The sequence below is a fragment of the Periplaneta americana genome, chromosome 8, assembly GCF_040183065.1.
Source record: "Periplaneta americana isolate PAMFEO1 chromosome 8, P.americana_PAMFEO1_priV1, whole genome shotgun sequence".
In the NCBI taxonomy this organism is placed as follows: Eukaryota; Metazoa; Arthropoda; class Insecta; order Blattodea; family Blattidae; genus Periplaneta; species Periplaneta americana.
The window spans coordinates 28,103,088-28,119,910 of record NC_091124.1 but is presented as its reverse complement, the minus strand read 5'-3'; the positions used below and the strand labels follow the sequence as shown (position 1 = coordinate 28,119,910).

General features: G+C 37.4%; 1 protein-coding gene across 1 annotated transcript; it reads right to left on the bottom strand.

Moving 5' to 3' along the window:
• Nucleotides 1–3,482: 3,482 nt before the first annotated feature.
• Nucleotides 3,483–16,215, bottom strand: LOC138704389 (serine/threonine-protein phosphatase 6 regulatory ankyrin repeat subunit B-like). The gene is made up of 4 exons (XM_069832217.1): nucleotides 16,167–16,215; nucleotides 12,691–12,978; nucleotides 12,431–12,609; nucleotides 3,483–7,269 (listed from the first exon to the last, which is right to left on the bottom strand). Exons 1-4 carry the CDS (start codon nucleotides 16,213–16,215, stop codon nucleotides 3,952–3,954), a joined length of 3,834 nt encoding a protein of 1,277 aa, XP_069688318.1. The 3' UTR covers nucleotides 3,483–3,951.
• Nucleotides 16,216–16,823: the final 608 nt, after the last annotated feature.

The window sequence follows — 16,823 nt, the reverse complement described above, 5'->3', positions numbered from 1 at the left end:
ATTTTATTTATTTTAACTAGCTACCTAGTGAGTACAAATTGCATTTATAAAATAAAAATGTTTCTAGCCACTACCGTAAGAGTCAGGCTCGTGTACGGTGTGGTCTTAGTGAATAATATAACATAATTTTTACAAGGACAGTTTACTAAATACAGTAAGTAACTTAATTCAAACCAATAAATACAACACAAGAGCAAGAATAAAGAAGAAAGAGAAAAGGAGAGAAAAATACACATTTAATATAAATTGACAATCCGACAGAAGCCAGTGATATCCAATAAAAACATGAATATAGTCGATAGAAATAAAAGGTAAAAAATGTACATTTGTTACTATTAAATATCATGGGTAATTTTACAAATTTCTTTTTTAAAAGTTTCAATTTTAAAAAATTTCAAATTTGGAAAATGGTTTGAAATTTTATTATAAAGTCTTGGGCCTAAATAAAATACTGAATATTTTCACTGTCACTGTTTTTTTTTTGTTCGAATTTGAGCAGATCTCGTATCTGAGAAAGATAAGTATATCCTAAATTTTTCTATCAAATAGTTTTCAATTAGTGTATCACTACTAGGGAAGGTCCCTCTACGACTTGATCCATGGCTATGGACAAATTTTCCATCAATGTAAAGGACTGCAATGTCTTTCAATGAATGCCCGTTTCCAGCTCTAGTTTGTGTGTGGCACAACTTACAAAATATAAACTCTGCATTAGAAGAAAACAATGTATCTCCTCAGAATTCCTCCACGAAATTCTGTACCTAAAATTTAAGAAATGTATTTTCAAACTTCCATAACACCCATTCAAATAACACGTATTTTCTCATTCCTCAGACAGACCATTTATCTGTAATTCTCTGAATGTCATTGGCTTCGACATGACACAGTTTCCTCGTTCGTCTTCTTGCCATTCGATGTGATCACTTTCTTAGTACACACGACTGTCCCTGAGCACTTGCAGCTTGAGCTTTGTGTACGCTGTACCTGTAACCTTACTCATGCACACGGCACCTAAGTCCCCAAGTTCCGAGCTTTGGTGATAGTACATACTTTGTTCTTCGCATAATAATATAAAAATATAAGTTTGTTAAACTTTATTTTAAAAACATTTAAACACACAAAAATATGTTTTAATGGCTGAGACTTACTTCAAAATTACATAAAAAATCCTTAAATACCTTTAAATTATTTTAACCACCCTTAAAAAAATCAGTATGCTACTCTGAGCCGTTGAAGAATAATTGATTCACCAAGCTGCGCGTCCTTAGTGCGCGGGCTGCATAAGTACTGTCGCAAGATGATGTGCAAGTGGAGCTCTGGATGAGAGTCGTGTGACCACTTTACACTGGTCTACGGTCAGAATATCACACTTTCACGTAATTTATGTAATATAGTACTGTATTTAAATATTGTTTTTGTAAAATATACACTTCTAAGAATGATAACTACAGTTTACACACACTGCACTTTCAAAACTAATCACCTACAACCAATTGTATTTAATGTCCACCACTTTACTCTCACTTTGAAGTGAATAGTTCTTTATTATGGCCTGAGATTGTGTCTGTGGAACAAAAGAATGAAGTTGTAAGATACCTCGTACCACTTTTGCTTGTTGGTATCTTGAGTAGAAGATATAGCTAAGTTATTTGTATTCGCAAAGGGTAAAAATTTAAAAGGAATATTATAAATAATAATTATTAATTCAAGCATTAATTTAACATTTTCATGATGAACATAGACACAAAGTGAGTGCGTGCCACTTGTTCCAGGGAGTAGTCTGAGTTTGAAAATTTTTGAAAATCCTATTTTGATATATGGATATTGCTCTTTGAAACACTGGTAAGTTTTCTTAAGATTACATAGTATTAATCTTTTCTCTTTGTGAACTCTCTTTCCATCTTCTTTAACTGAAACACAATTCTTTTTGCCAGCCATAATCCTCCTCACATCATCAGAATTACAAAGTTGAACAACCTTCTCTACTATAAATGTTCCCAAACTTTTTCCCGATTTAGGATTAGGAGTAACCAAAATCCCCTTTTCTGCTCCTACTTGTTTAGAAATTCATATCATGTGAGTGGTGATATTAAAATGTTGTTGAATTTTACTGTAGGACCAAGTTTCAAAAATTGTTAATATATGTATTTTGAGATTTCTGTCGTCTGTTTCATGAAATAAGTTTATCAATTTCTGTATTATATCGGAGTTATTTGAATTTTCAACTGAAGTTGCGTCTTCTGTAATATGAAATATTTTATGTTTAAGCGTATCTGTAACTTTCTGAATTTTTTAAAGATAATTTTGTCTTCTTTATTGGCGATTCCCAATCATCACTAAGCTCTCACGCATCTTCAATATATTATTTTTAAAGTTATTTCTTACTCGAAAGCAACCTGAAATCAGCGTAGTTCTATTTAAAATATACTAGATTATACTTTCTTTTTGCATTTTTAAAGTACCGATAAGCTGTTATAAAAATAATTGTTTAAAAAGTGACTCTAAAACAACCCCCTCAATAAATCAATTAATATAATATTCCATTTGTTCTCATTTCAAGTGACACCAACACTCAACGTCTATGATACATAGAATCTTAACAATGAGCACTTTCATACTGTGTCGAGCATGAATTTGTCATGTAATTAAAAGGGTATAAAATAGTAAAATATTGAAGTATGATCCCAGAAAAAATTACACACCTGTTATTTTGATCTGCACAACATATTTTAGAAGATTTAAGCAAATACTAAATGGTCACGTTTCGTATACAGGTGTTTGATTTGACGAGCACACAACACAACACGATATTTACTCCGAAAGACTTAGGGGATTATTGTTAGATAAATTAAAAGGAAACTGCTAAGTGTTGAAGGGACATTACGTGCTTTTAGAACTAGAGGTTACCTATTTATTTACGTAAAGTAACACCGCACCACTGATAATGTATTAGTCACTCTCACTGCGGCTATCGCAGCTGTATGCTCCGGCGCGCGGTCTCACTCAATCCGACCCGAACATGCCATCAGTAAATTGTTTGCACCGCGACTTCTTATTCGAATAGCCTTCTAAAACCAACGCAGTTCTACGTAAAACATTTCAAAGAATATAATGATATTTTTTTCCCTTTCTAAAAGTACATCCCTGACATATAAAAACGTATTTTAATAATATAACCCCCTAAAAGGGGCCCATTTTATATTTTGATTGAACACTAAAAATTAGTATATAATACTGCAATTATTGCACTTTAAAATGATATAAATACGGAATTTCTACGATTTATAGAATCTTCAGTATAACAATTTTCATAATATGTTGCATCCTAATTTACGGAAAAATAACATTTAATAAATGACTAAATAATTGTGTCAACCCGAAAAAATTACACATGGGTTATTTAATTTCATCAATAGAAATATATATATATATATATATATATATATATATATATATATATATATATATACATTGGAGCAAATATTAAGTTATCATGTTTCGTAGGTGTTCGATTTGACATGGAATGACGCTATTGTAGGGTTAAACATGATGTTAAAAGTAGGTTTGTAATACAGTAATATTAAGTTACAATTTTACATTAAAGATTGCTGTAATATAACTTAAACGTGTCATTAAGTGTAGCGCCTGTGAAACAGTATAACTTTAATTTAAAAGTTCACAGCTATTCCTTTGTAATACATTACACAGGCTTAGACCTAATCTTGAAATGAATCTTTTATGTGTGTGGTTGTTGACCTTGATGGGGAAGTAGTACAGCACCGCGCGTCACTGTTCTTGGTCAGGTCATTTGGCCCATTGCACAAACTCCGTACTCGCTTAACTTCAAAGAGTAATGGCTAAGATTCCAGTCTCTATTCACGATGCAGATGTAGATGCCTCAGCGCTTTGAAACATTACACTAGCGATCGTTCACACAATTGTAACCAAAACTCATGTCTCTAGTTCTGACAACCATTCCACAACTTTGAATCGGCCCCTGTATTTCGCCAAGTGTAAAGGTGTCATGCCATCTTTGTCAACAATTGCAGGATTTGAGCCTGCCCTGACAAGAAACCGACCAACTGGCAGGTGGCCCATATATGCCGCCTTGTGAAGCGGAGTCTTACCGGAATTGCCAACAATATCAGGACTTGGGCCTGCCCCGACAAGAAACTGAACAACTGACATGTGACCCATAAGTGCCGCCCTGTGAAGCGGAGTCCTACCGGAATTGTCAACAAAGTCAGGACTTGCGCCTGCCCCGACAAGAAACTGAACAACTGGCAGGTTACCCCAATATGCCGCCCTGTGAAGCGGAGTCTGACCGTTATTGTCAGTAACGTCAGGACTTGCGCCTGCCTCGACAAGAAACTGAACAATTGGCAGGTGATCCTTATCTGCCGCAATGTGGAGTGGAGTCTCACCGTTATTGTCAACGACTTCAGGACTTGCGCCTGCCTCGACAAGAAACTGAACAACTGGCAGGTGATCCTGATCTGCCGCAATGTGGAGTGGAGTCTCACCGTTATTGTCAACGACTTCAGGACTTGCGCCTGCCTCGACAAGAAACTGAACAACTTGCAGGTCACCCATAAGTGCCGCCTTGTGAAGCGGAGTCTGACCGTTAATGTCAGCAACGTCAAGATTTGCGCTGGTCCCTACAAGAAACTGAACAACTGACAGGTGATCCATATATGCCGCCTTGTGAAGCGGAGTCTGACCGATATTGTCAGTAACGTCAGGACTTGCGCCTGCCTCGACAAGAAACTGAACAACTGGCAGGTGATCCTTATCTGCTGCAATGTGGAGTGGAGTCCCACCGTTATTGTCAACGACTTCAGGACTTGCGCCTGCCTCGACAAGAAACTGAACAACTTGCAGGTGACCCTTAAGTGCCGCCTTGTGAAGCGGAGTCTGACCGTTAATGTCAGCAACGTCAAGATTTGCGCTGGTCCCTACAAGAAACTGAACAACTGACAGGTGACCCATATATGCCGCCTTGTGAAGCGGAGTCTGACCGATATTGTCAGTAACGTCAGTATTTGCGCCTGCCCCGACAAGAAACTGAACAACTTGCAGGTGACCCTTATCTGCCGCAATGTGGAGTGGAGTCTCACCGTTATTGTCAACGACTTCAGGACTTGCGCCTGCCTCGACAAGAAACTGAACAACTGGCAGGTGATCCTGATCTGCCGCAATGTGGAGTGGAGTCTCACCGTTATTGTCAACGACTACAGGACTTGCGCCTGCCTCGACAAGAAACTGAACAACTTGCAGGTGATCCATAAGTGCCGCCTTGTGAAGCGGAGTCTGACCGTTAATGTCAGCAACGTCAAGATTTGCGCTGGTCCCTATAAGAAACTGAACAACTGACAGGTGACCCCGATATGCCGCCTTGTGAAGCGGAGTCTGACCGATATTGTCAGTAACGTCAGTACTTGCGCCTGCCCCGACAAGAAACTGAACAACTGGCAGGTGACCCTTGTCTGCCGCAATGTGGAGTGGAGTCTCACCGTAATTGTCAACGACTTCAGGACTTGCGCCTGCCTCGACAAGAAACTGAACAACTGGCAGGTTACCCCAATATGCCGCCCTGTGAAGCGGAGTCTGACCGATATTGTCAGTAACGTCAGGACTTGCGCCTGCCTCGACAAGAATCTGAACAACTGGCAGGTGATCCTTATCTGCCGCAATGTGGAGTGGAGTCTCACCGTAATTGTCAACGACTTCAGGACTTGCGCCTGCCTCGACAAGAAACTGAACAACTTGCAGGTGACCCTTAAGTGCCGCCTTGTGAAGCGGAGTCTGACCGTTAATGTCAGCAACGTCAAGATTTGCGCTGGTCCCTACAAGAAACTGAACAACTGACAGGTGACCCATATATACCGCCTTGTGAAGCGGAGTCTTACCGATATTGTCAGTAACGTCAGGACTTGCGCCTGCCTCGACAAGAAACTGAACAACTGGCAGGTGATCCTTATCTGCCGCAATGTGGAGTGGAGTCTCACCGTTATTGTCAACGACTTCAGGACTTGCGCCTGCCTCGACAAGAAACTGAACAACTTGCAGGTGACCCTTAAGTGCCGCCTTGTGAAGCGGAGTCTGACCGTTAATGTCAGCAACGTCAAGATTTGCACTGGTCCCTACAAGAAACTGAACAACTGACAGGTGACCCATATATGCCGCATAGTGAAGCGGAGTCTTACCGATATTGTCAGTAACGTCAGTACTTGCGCCTGCCCCGACAAGAAACTGAACAACTTGCAGGTGACCCTTATCTGCCGCAATGTGGAGTGGAGTCTCACCAAGAGTTGTAGAAACATTTAAACTAGCGCCTTTCTTAACAAGTAACTTAACAAGTGGCAAGATTCCTTTGTACATTGCAGCGTGAAGTGGTGTTTCACCTTTAAGATCAACAAGCGTAATTTTTAATCTCTTGGAAATTAGATTCTTTGTCATGATTAAGTAACCTTTTCTTGCCGCAATGTGTAGCAATGATTGTTCGAAGTCGTTTACAGCTGTAGCGTTTGCTTTCCACAAGAGAAAAGCTTCCAACACGGGTACAGATCCTGAACGTACTGCAGCAAAAATGGGTGTCTCACCATTGAAACCTTCATGCAAAGGGTTCAAGCCAATGGATTTGAGGAATTTCACTAAAGGAAGTGAACCTGTTCTAGCCGCATAGGTGAAGGGAGTGTTACGAAATTTGTCAGTGACAAGAGGGTTCGCACCATTGTCTATTAAATACTTAACGAGTGAAAGTGATTTGGAACGCACTGCAAAGAATATGGACGTGCGACCATTGCTGTCCTCGCTATTCAAGTCCACACCCCTTGACAAGAACACTTGGACCATCGGTATAGATCCTGAGAGAGCTGCAAAGTTAGCAACTGGTGCAATATGAGCATAGCTCTTGTTAACATTTGGATTAATGCCTCGCGCAAGGAATATTTCAGCTAAAGGGACTGATCCCGACCGTGCAGCACAATGTAAAGGTGTTGAATATGTATAATCGTTGACTATATTATTTGAGAGTATATTGAGATGACGGATAACCTTAGAATAATTTGCATTTACGTTCAATAACAATTGGACCACTTCGATGTGACCATTCAGTGACGCAATACAAAGGGGGGTCCTACTAAAAGATGCATTTTTCTCCACTGGTGTTCCCAGCAAGAGCAATGTAGACACCTGTATGAAGTCTCCTCTCCTGGCGGCCTCCAACAGAAGTATTTTTCTTTCATGAGTATGAAGCGTTGATAGTTCCTGAAATCGAAGACACAGTGTTAAGGTCTTGCTGATTTGAGGAGCTTGTTCTACGCTTGATTTATTCTACAAATTAAGATCCTCTGCTATACATCCGCTAGCATAGACACTGTTATAGTCATATGTGGTCAAGTAATAACTAAATGTAACCTTTTTTTATAAGATGGTGCAATAAGAAGTGGATAATAAAAAAGAACCAGAAACTTTAGGTTTCTATACCTTCGTATCGTTTAATAAATCACTCGCTAATTACTCCAGACAATCGATATCTTCGGGAACATTGCGTCATGAACAATATCCAGTTTTGAATTGAGATAGTTCTTGCAGATCGCATGGAATCGTGCTCTTTTGGAAGTATTCTTTTCCGAGTATCGTCATAGTTACCCAATATTTCATATTAATTAACACTATATAGAACCTCTTTTGTGCAGATGTGACATTTTAAGAGTTTACCGCATTAGGTTTAGAAGCGTCGAAAACTGCGGAAGACGTATTTAGAAGAGAAGCTATTGGGGTCTGTACTGCAGGAACAAGGTAATGTAATTCATAATTAAACATTAAACTAGTAAATAATGTAAGATATAGAATATATTTTTCGGTATTTCCTTATTAAGTACAAACTTCTGCTTATTGGAATAATGAAAATAGGCTTTTAAAAGTGATATGGCTATGTATTTCTTAGTTACTAATTTTAATTTTTACTTTTACATCCTATTGTATTTATATGTGTATTTATCTAATTGTCGTACGTTTAATATATTTTCATTTTCATGGCTTAAGCGCATAAAATATTTTTGTACTCCCTATTGCAATTGGACTTGATCCTCATGCAAAAACGAAGTAAATAAATAAATAAATAATTAAGTAGATAAATAAATAAATAAGTAAATAAATAACTAAATAAATAAATAAGTGAATGAGTATGTAAACGAATGTATAAATAAAAAGGCAAACAAATGTATAGTTAAAGAGTAAATATACAGTATATGTAAAAAAAAAAAGAAAATGTAGAAGTAAATTGTATTTTGACCCAGACCAGTAATTTAGAGTAATTCTTAGAGCACTATTTTGCGAAACTGAGAGCAAGAAGATATCACCAACCATTATTATTTAATGGTTGAGACATGCTTACCACGCTGTTTTCTTAAACATTTTAAGGGTTCCACGAAATTGGGGGTCCGTAACATTTGAATGATTGGGTTCCCCTGTTCTAGGCGATCGAGTATTACAAGTCGGTTTGACTTCTGGGTCTTAGTGATGGTGATAGTTGTAGATTGTGTTTTATATATTAGGCTACATGGTCTACTTATGGGTGTCCAAAATTTAAGAATGAATTATGTATGAATAGCGCGTTTAGGAGCGTGATGTATATGGTAGTGCACTGCAGGTAGGCCTACATTGCGTACAAATATTGTGTATTCGATGTTAGAGTCCGTCCAGTGGTTTTGAGACAACTAAACATGTGATCTGTCGTTACAAGTAAATAAATATCATCTTCATCATACCAAAGAGGGCAGCTAGCCTATTGTAATATGGAGTGTGCGGGTGGGTCATGGCATTGTGACATTCAGACGAAGTTGGGGCAGCAATTGGGGCAGCAAAGGCTTTTATCCTCCATTAATATGAACACCCTTCAGTCTGTCTCTCAATAACAAAATAATTCCTTTGAGTGCTACTGTAAAAAACCTCGGCATCTATTTCGACTCTAATATGAACTGGAATACGCAAATCAGATATATCTGTAGAAAAGTTTTCTCTATCATGCATTCTTTGAAACGCCTGAAAAATTTCCTTCCTACTAAACTCAAACAGATTCTAGTACAGACCCTTGTAATGCCTCACTTTGATTATTGTGATGTTTTATATAGCGACCTAAGTGCTGAACTTTCTCAAAAACTTCAACGTGTACACAATGTCTGCGTCCGATTTATTTTCAATATCCGCCGACATGATCATATATCGGAATATTTTCTACGACTCTCCTGGCTCCGCTTGCAAGATTGACGTTTAGTACATTCTCTTTGCCTGCTATATCGAATTATACATGATTCCACACCCAACTACCTTGCCTCTCGGTTTACTCTTCTAGCTTCACATCATAATCGAAATACACGTTCACAGCACAATCTGATGTTCTTTCTCAATAGCCATGGCCCGCCATTGAATTCGCTGCCGCTGGAAATCAGGGGTAGTCTTAGTCCTCAGTTGTTTAAAATTAGGTTGTCTAGAAATATTTTAAATGTAAGGAATTAGTTTTTTAGGTATAATTTTTATTTATTATTATTGTTATTATTATTATTATTATTTTACACAGTCATTACTTTATTTTTCCATTAACACTTATATCTAGGTAATTGTCATTGTCTCAATGTAACACATGCTGTGCTGATCATGCTAATTCTACTATTCCTTTAGTAAAAAAGGTAAAAGGTAAAGGTATCCCCGTAATATGCCATGAAGGCACTTGGGGGGCATGGAGGTAGAGCTCCACGCTTTCCATGACCTCGGCACTAGAATGAGGTGGTGTGGTCGGCACCACGCTCTGACCGCCTTTTACCCCCGGGAAAGACCCGGTACTCAATTTTATAGGAGGCTGAGTGAACCTCGGGACCGTTCTGAAAGTTTGGTAACGAGAAAAAATCCTGTCACCACCTGGGATCGAACCCCGAACCTTCCAGTCCGTAGCCAGCTGCTCTACCAACTGAGCTACCCGGCCAGTTCTGAGATTATATTCATATGTATTAATTCTTTTTTTTTAAGTTAATACTGTATACTAGAATGTATTTCCTTGTTTGTGATTATGTATTCAGTCTCTTTTTTATTATATATATTTTTATTATTGTTATTTTAAAGTTAATACTGATTGTGTATATGTATTCAATCTCTCTCTTTTTTACTTAATTATGTTTATTATTATTTTTAAGTTAATATTTGTATACCGCTATGTATTTTTCTGTATATGATTTGATCCTGGTTGAGTGGAAGAGAAGGCCTGATAGCCTTAACTCTGCCAGTGAAAATAAAACTATTATTATTATAAAGCTGGACCACGGACAAATAAATTCACTCGTTGGGGAACAGGTTTAAGCATACTGGGATGGTCACAACGGAGCCCAGACAAGGATGTCCATCAACCTCTGACTACAGCATTGAAGCCATCAGTTTGTCCATTGAATGTAGTCCATAATCGGCGTGACATTCAACATTCCGGGTTCGAAGGAGCGTTAGGTGTTGGGTTTCATGCCACAGAAGAAGCAGGCCCTGTAAAACCTGTATTACGAGGACTTTGTACAGCGTGTGACTTCATTTGTTTCCAATTGTTTAAGAATGTGTTCCACCCGACCCATTACCACACTGACGGAGCTGTGAAACCGCATAATACAGGCAGCAGTAGTCATAATACCGACGATGCTCGAGAACAGCCCTGGGCATAAAGGGGAAGGGAAAAGGAAAGGAGATATCCCCGCCCATGTCCTTTTCGCTTATTCCGCTTTAGAAACAAACAGTCAGACAGTGGTGGATTTTAGGCGACCAGCGAAAGCCAAAAGCTATGATGCGTGCCTTTCACATCCGTCACTCAGCAATGCTTGCCTTCCTGTGTACTCGTAACGGTCCGAAACATAACTGTATCTGCCGGAAAAGGTGGAGTGTGGGAGTTACGTGGTAGTCTGCAGTGACTCAATCGAGTTATTAACGCCCAGACCTGTTCCGTCCACACCTGTGGAGTAACGGTCAGCGCGTCTGGCTGCGAAACCAGGTGGCTCGGGTTCCAATCCCGGTCGGGGCAAGTTACCTGGTTGAGGTTTTTTTAAGGGTTTTCCCTCAACTCAATACGAGCAAATGCTGGGTAACTTTCGATGCTGGACCCCGACTCATTTCACCAGCATTATCACCTTCATTTCATTCAGACGCTAAATAACCTAGATGTTGATACAGCGTCGTAAAATAACCCAATAAAATAAAAAAGACCTGTGCCAGAATGTGTTTCGTAAAACAGTCTACTGATGGGAGGTGTGTCGCGATGTGCATGGTTCACATCTTTGTAAGTAATGTTGATGAAAGTCATCTTATTTTTCACATTAGAACGATGGCTTTTAATAGCGAAATACATTCTATGTTAATATCAACGTAAAAAAGTAATATCTTATATTGTATTTTTTGCATTTTTAACTTTTTTGAACTAATAGTTCATTTACATATTTTTTCGGCAATTTTTGTTCATTTTTAATACTTTGAATAACTTTTATATCATTTGGAATGCATTTTACTTTCTTCTTTACCGATCGGTCTGTTAAATCATTTTCTAACCAAATAAGTCAGTACTAATTACCTACTGAATAAGTGAATAGCAGTGAAGTTAGAGTTTTATAGTTTGGAACAAACTCTAAACTTCATCCCTCATTCCACTGAAGGCTTCACTTCACACAACGGAAGTAATATAAAATCCTTGACAGCAGCTTAGTTTAAGTGAGGACTTTGACCGCTACTGTTCTTTTGTCGATACGAGGGTGTCTTTAGAATTTATGTTTGGAATGGGGGGAACTTTCACTATGTCCTGGACAGGACGTTGTGTCCTCAACATGGTTCGGAAGGGATGTCTACTGTAGTAGATAGTATTTTTAACACAAAGATTGCAAGAATGCACGTTACGCCCACAATTTGTTTCGTCATTCACACTCCCTCATCTGGAAGATCTGGTAACAAAAGTGAAGCGCTCAATGAGGAGGAGACGGAGAATGAAGGCACTGACATGGACCACCCCTGATTGAAACACATTGTAAACCTTTATTAAAAACTGTAGTTTTCACTTAAAACCTTCATTTTGTTGCATGTTCTTTTCCTTCATCTTAGCCAAATCCCAGGAAGTTGCCTCCTCTCTCCGAGATTTGCAGGGCAGTCATTGAAACAAGGTGACTAATTCTTAAGAAGTTGTGGTGCGAGTACGGTGAATAATATTTAAATGTCATTTTCTTTTAATTTTATGTCATTTTTCCATCAGTTGAAAGGCATTTTAATGGTCATTTTAGTAGATTTTTAGGTCATCTACATCCATGTGTAATGAAATGTCATTAGAATCGTGCGATAGCTATTTCAACATAATTGATATTTAATTTTTGACATCTCGTAAACTATAAATTATTTCAATCTGAGAGGTACTCACCTCGCATTGATCATACTCTTTCAAAATTTTGTATTCTGCATCCCTGATGGTGACGTCACATCCATGATACTCCCACGTGACGTCATCTTGGTACGGAGCCCGGCATTTCAATTGTCGTTGGTTAGCATTGATATTGCACTTGGTGGCTGTGTGCATGGAGACGTGGAGTTGAGGAACAACTGCAAACACGTAGATGCCGCTCTTTACAAACCTATTCATTCTGGCGGAATTGAGGAACATCGAAATATATCTTAACTCACCCTGTACGGTGACGGACCAGTTCAGCTTTTCATTGCTATATGCGTCATACCCTTTCAAGCTGTAGACACCTGACTGATAACGGTCTATCTTCCCAATGTACAGTTGTATCACGAATTCTTCTCTTGTGATGTCTACCCTCTGGTCGAATTCCCCAATTTGTCTGTTCCCTGGTCCATAGAACCAAAGGTTATCCTCCTCTGATTCCACGTAAGCTTGCAAGACCAATGTGTGGCCCTCCTCCACATGTACCTTTTGAGGTGTCAGACGCTGTAGAACCAAGCCGTGGGCTGGAACAGAAAAAAACAGTTGAATAACAAATCTCGAGCGTGATCCTGATAATTAAAGACCATTTTCTTAGTCCCACAACATTGGAATGAGTAGAAGTATGCACGGGGTATACATTACGTCACGTGTCCTTCAGTAGATATTCTGCTCACGAACACAAGTAACGCGCAGTACAGGGTCAACCTACAACAGGTTCCTTACTCCTAAACAAGTACAGCTGGCGTGTCCTTTTAGTGAGTTGTGATGAAAACGTGAGTTGTGAGCATTGAGCATTGCAAGACGTAATGTCTTCTCATTTACCCCTTCCACTACTCTCTTCCTGACAGAGGAACTATGGTATCGGTGGCGTTTGTATCTTCGCAACGTCTATCGAAGTCGTGTTACTCCGTGTCGATTGTGAAAAAAAGGAATTTCCATTCGCAATGGAAGCAGACATTTTTGTTTCTGAGTATGAAATAATTGAGCCGTTCAGAGCAGAAATGGTGTAAGTCAAAAATGGGTAATGAGGGTTAAAGTAAACATTCTGTAAAATACAGCGCAAAGTAGCAGTTAATATTCAATTTATTTAAACTATGAGTAGTCAGTGGATAACACGAAGGACATATTAATTGCTAGTTGCGCTGTATTTTACAGAATTTTTACTTTAAACCTTATTACCAAATTTGGCTTACACCACTTCTGCTCTGAATGGCTCTATTATTAAATACGTTATTTGCATTAAGATTTTACGTGGCTTTTCAAAACCAATATAAAACGACTTGATACCACATGTCACGCCCAATATTCTGATTTAAAGAGTAAACCCTAAGCGCCAGCTACATCTTCATCATCATCATCATCATCATCATCATCATCATCATCATATTATTATTATTATTAAAAGACCTTTGGGGAAGCCGAGACGTAGATGGGAGGATAATATTAAAATGGATTTGAGGGAGGTGGATTATCATGATAGAGACTGGATTAATCTTACACAGGATAGGGACCGATATAGGGCTTATGTGAGGGCGGCAATGAATCTCCATGTTCCTTAAAATTCATTTGTAAGGGGGTATAATAATAAAATAATAATAATAATATAATAATAATTTAATTATTGTTATTATTATTTTTTATTATTTTTGTCATTATTATAGCTATTATTATTGTTATTATAATATAATAATATTATATTATAATAATTTAATTATTATTATTATTTTATTATCCTTTTGTCATTATTATTATTATTATTATTATTATTTGATTATTATTATTATTATTATTTGATTATTATTATTATTATTATTATTATTATTATTATTATTTGATTATTATTATTATCATTATTTGATTATTATTATTATTATTATTATCATTATTTGATTATTATTATTATCATTATATTATTATTGTTTTTATTGTTATGATTAAAGTTCTTTCGCTTGAACAATAGATGTATGTATGTCTCAACCTATAAGTGTTAGCAATTTTTTTCACAGATGAACCTTGTGAAAACAAAATACAGGATACTATATTGGACATTTTGGCCAATTATGTGTGACTGTATTAGATATAATGCTGAATTTTTAAATTGTTTTTGCTCCAGTCGACGAAGTAGAGCAGGGAACAATAATAGTTACACATAATTTTTACTTATCAACTAGCCGTACCCGTGCGCTCCGCTGCACCTGTTAGAAATAAATATAAAGTAATTACACAATTAAACTAGGACGTTTGATCCAGGGAACAACTTTTACAACAGCGCAACATAATCTACTTCGCTCATTACCCAATTTTTTTGCATTGCATTTATTGCATATATATTTTATGTATTTTAACACGATTAAATTGAGCATAGTTAAAATTTGAATTATAAAATAATGGATTGCTAAGCTAACGTACTATTACTGCATACTAAATCAATACACTCTCGTTGTTCGTTAATTCTCTGAGATTAAAATGAGTGTACATAAATATTATTTTAAGAAATACAGAAAACGAATGTACAAAATAGCCTATCAAATTTTCTGTGCATAAGAAGCTATTTTAATCTTACCTGTCCTCGATTTACTCAGACGTTACTGTAATAACATTATAGCATTATGTCCATCTAGAGAAACTACACTTTCCAGTGGTGAAATAATAATTAATTATACAAATCGGTTAATTTAGTTTCTGATATTACTTCATAGAAATACAGAAACATTCTCTGTTGGCTATGTTTAATAGCTTTCGATTGTTGATGTCCAAGGCCCCTGTTTCGATTGTTGTTGTCCAAGGCCCCTTATAGACGAAGTCATTTGTTCTTAATTCATTGCACCGTCTTAGATGGCGTTATTTTAACTTTAAAACTCATTTATCTCATTAAATATCAGCCCTATCAAAATTTTGTAAAGAACAAAACTTATCGGAAATCATTTGCACAGAAACTGTTGTTATGTAACATTTTTCACAAAAATCAATAACAAGCGAGATATTTCGATTTATTTAATTCAGGCCCCCTTATAACCCCCCTTTTAAATAACGTATTTTGAATGCCATATAGCCTAAAATCTAAGTGACAACGAACTTAATTTATATTCCAATTTTCATCGAAATCCGTTCAGCCATTATCGCGTGACAAGGTAACAAACATACAGACAGACAGACAGACATACAAAAATTTCAAAAAAGCGATTTTCGGTTTCAGGGTGGTTAATTATATATGTTAGGACCAATTATTTTTGGAAAATCGAAAATTACCAGAAAAATTTCGGCTACAGATTTATTATTAGTATAGATACACGCATATATAAACCAAGTACTTTAGTGGTGGTGGTTGTGGAGGTGGTGGGGTTGGTTCTGTAGGCGGCGGCGCCAGCAGCAGAAGTAGTATGCCTGGCAAAGTTAAGGCCATAAGCCCCCGAATCGAACCCGGTCTCTCTGCGTAAGAGGCCAACAGAGGTGGTCAAGTCAGTATTAAAATCTCCAAAAATTAGGAAAGTATACTGTGGTTTGTACATTAATTCATGTAATAAATAGACGCTTCCGGGGCTCTTCAAATTTTTGAGCACAAGAATATGTGTAGGCCTATATGTTATAATGTAAATAAATGTACACAATATTTATGTAACTAGAGACAGTAGTGTAAAGAGGTTAGTGAATGTCGTTAAATACGTAGTTGAAATAGAAGCAAATAATGCAAGTTAATGTAAATATTAATTACCTGCAGTGAAGCACACCAGGAGTGAAGCGATCAACACGGCATCAAACATTGCGATGTGGACGTTGACTTCGATGACTTCAGTGTTGCAACAAAAGTTCGTGTGTGATTACACGAAGTAACGATACAGCTGCGAATATTAATTGAGACAGAATGAAATGTAGGATTCGCAAATCTCTAAACTGTACCAAACTTGTATTTGAGATGAGATATTGTTATAGAATTTCACAATATTCTAAATTGCGAGAATTGTTTAACAGGATGGAAAGCGTTCCTTGACTATGAAGAATAAAATTGCAGGATATAAGTTTCTGAACTGTGAAAACAGATTCAACAAAATGCAAAGCGTCTCTTAGCTGTAAGAACAGAAAACTATGTCGATTGCTAAGCACTCTTTTCTTAAGTAGTGCGGGATATTTCCGGTCACACCTTAGTCGAGACGTCAACTGGAGGCAGGACTAAACGAGGAAATTTGTAATGACGAACAGTGCGTATGATGCAGTACAAAGTAGATATGTTACGACTACCATATTCCTCAGAGATGAGGCTGGGACCAAACTACACAAATTCTTGTTTAACAGATTAATTACTGATTAATATTTGTTACTTACAATGAAACTAACATCTGTCCATTCTTATTATTACCATTAATTATTTCTC

Coding starts and splice junctions, on each gene's coding strand:
- LOC138704389 (XM_069832217.1), bottom strand. CDS start 16,215: ATGTTTGATGCCGTGTTGATCGCTTCACTCCTGGTGTGCTTCACTGCA. Junction 12,979..16,166: donor CCTGGTGTGCTTCACTGCAG/GTAATTAATATT, acceptor TTTCTGTTCCAG/CCCACGGCTTGGTTCTACAG. Junction 7,270..12,430: donor AAGAGTATGATCAATGCGAG/GTGAGTACCTCT, acceptor CTTCGATTTCAG/GAACTATCAACGCTTCATAC.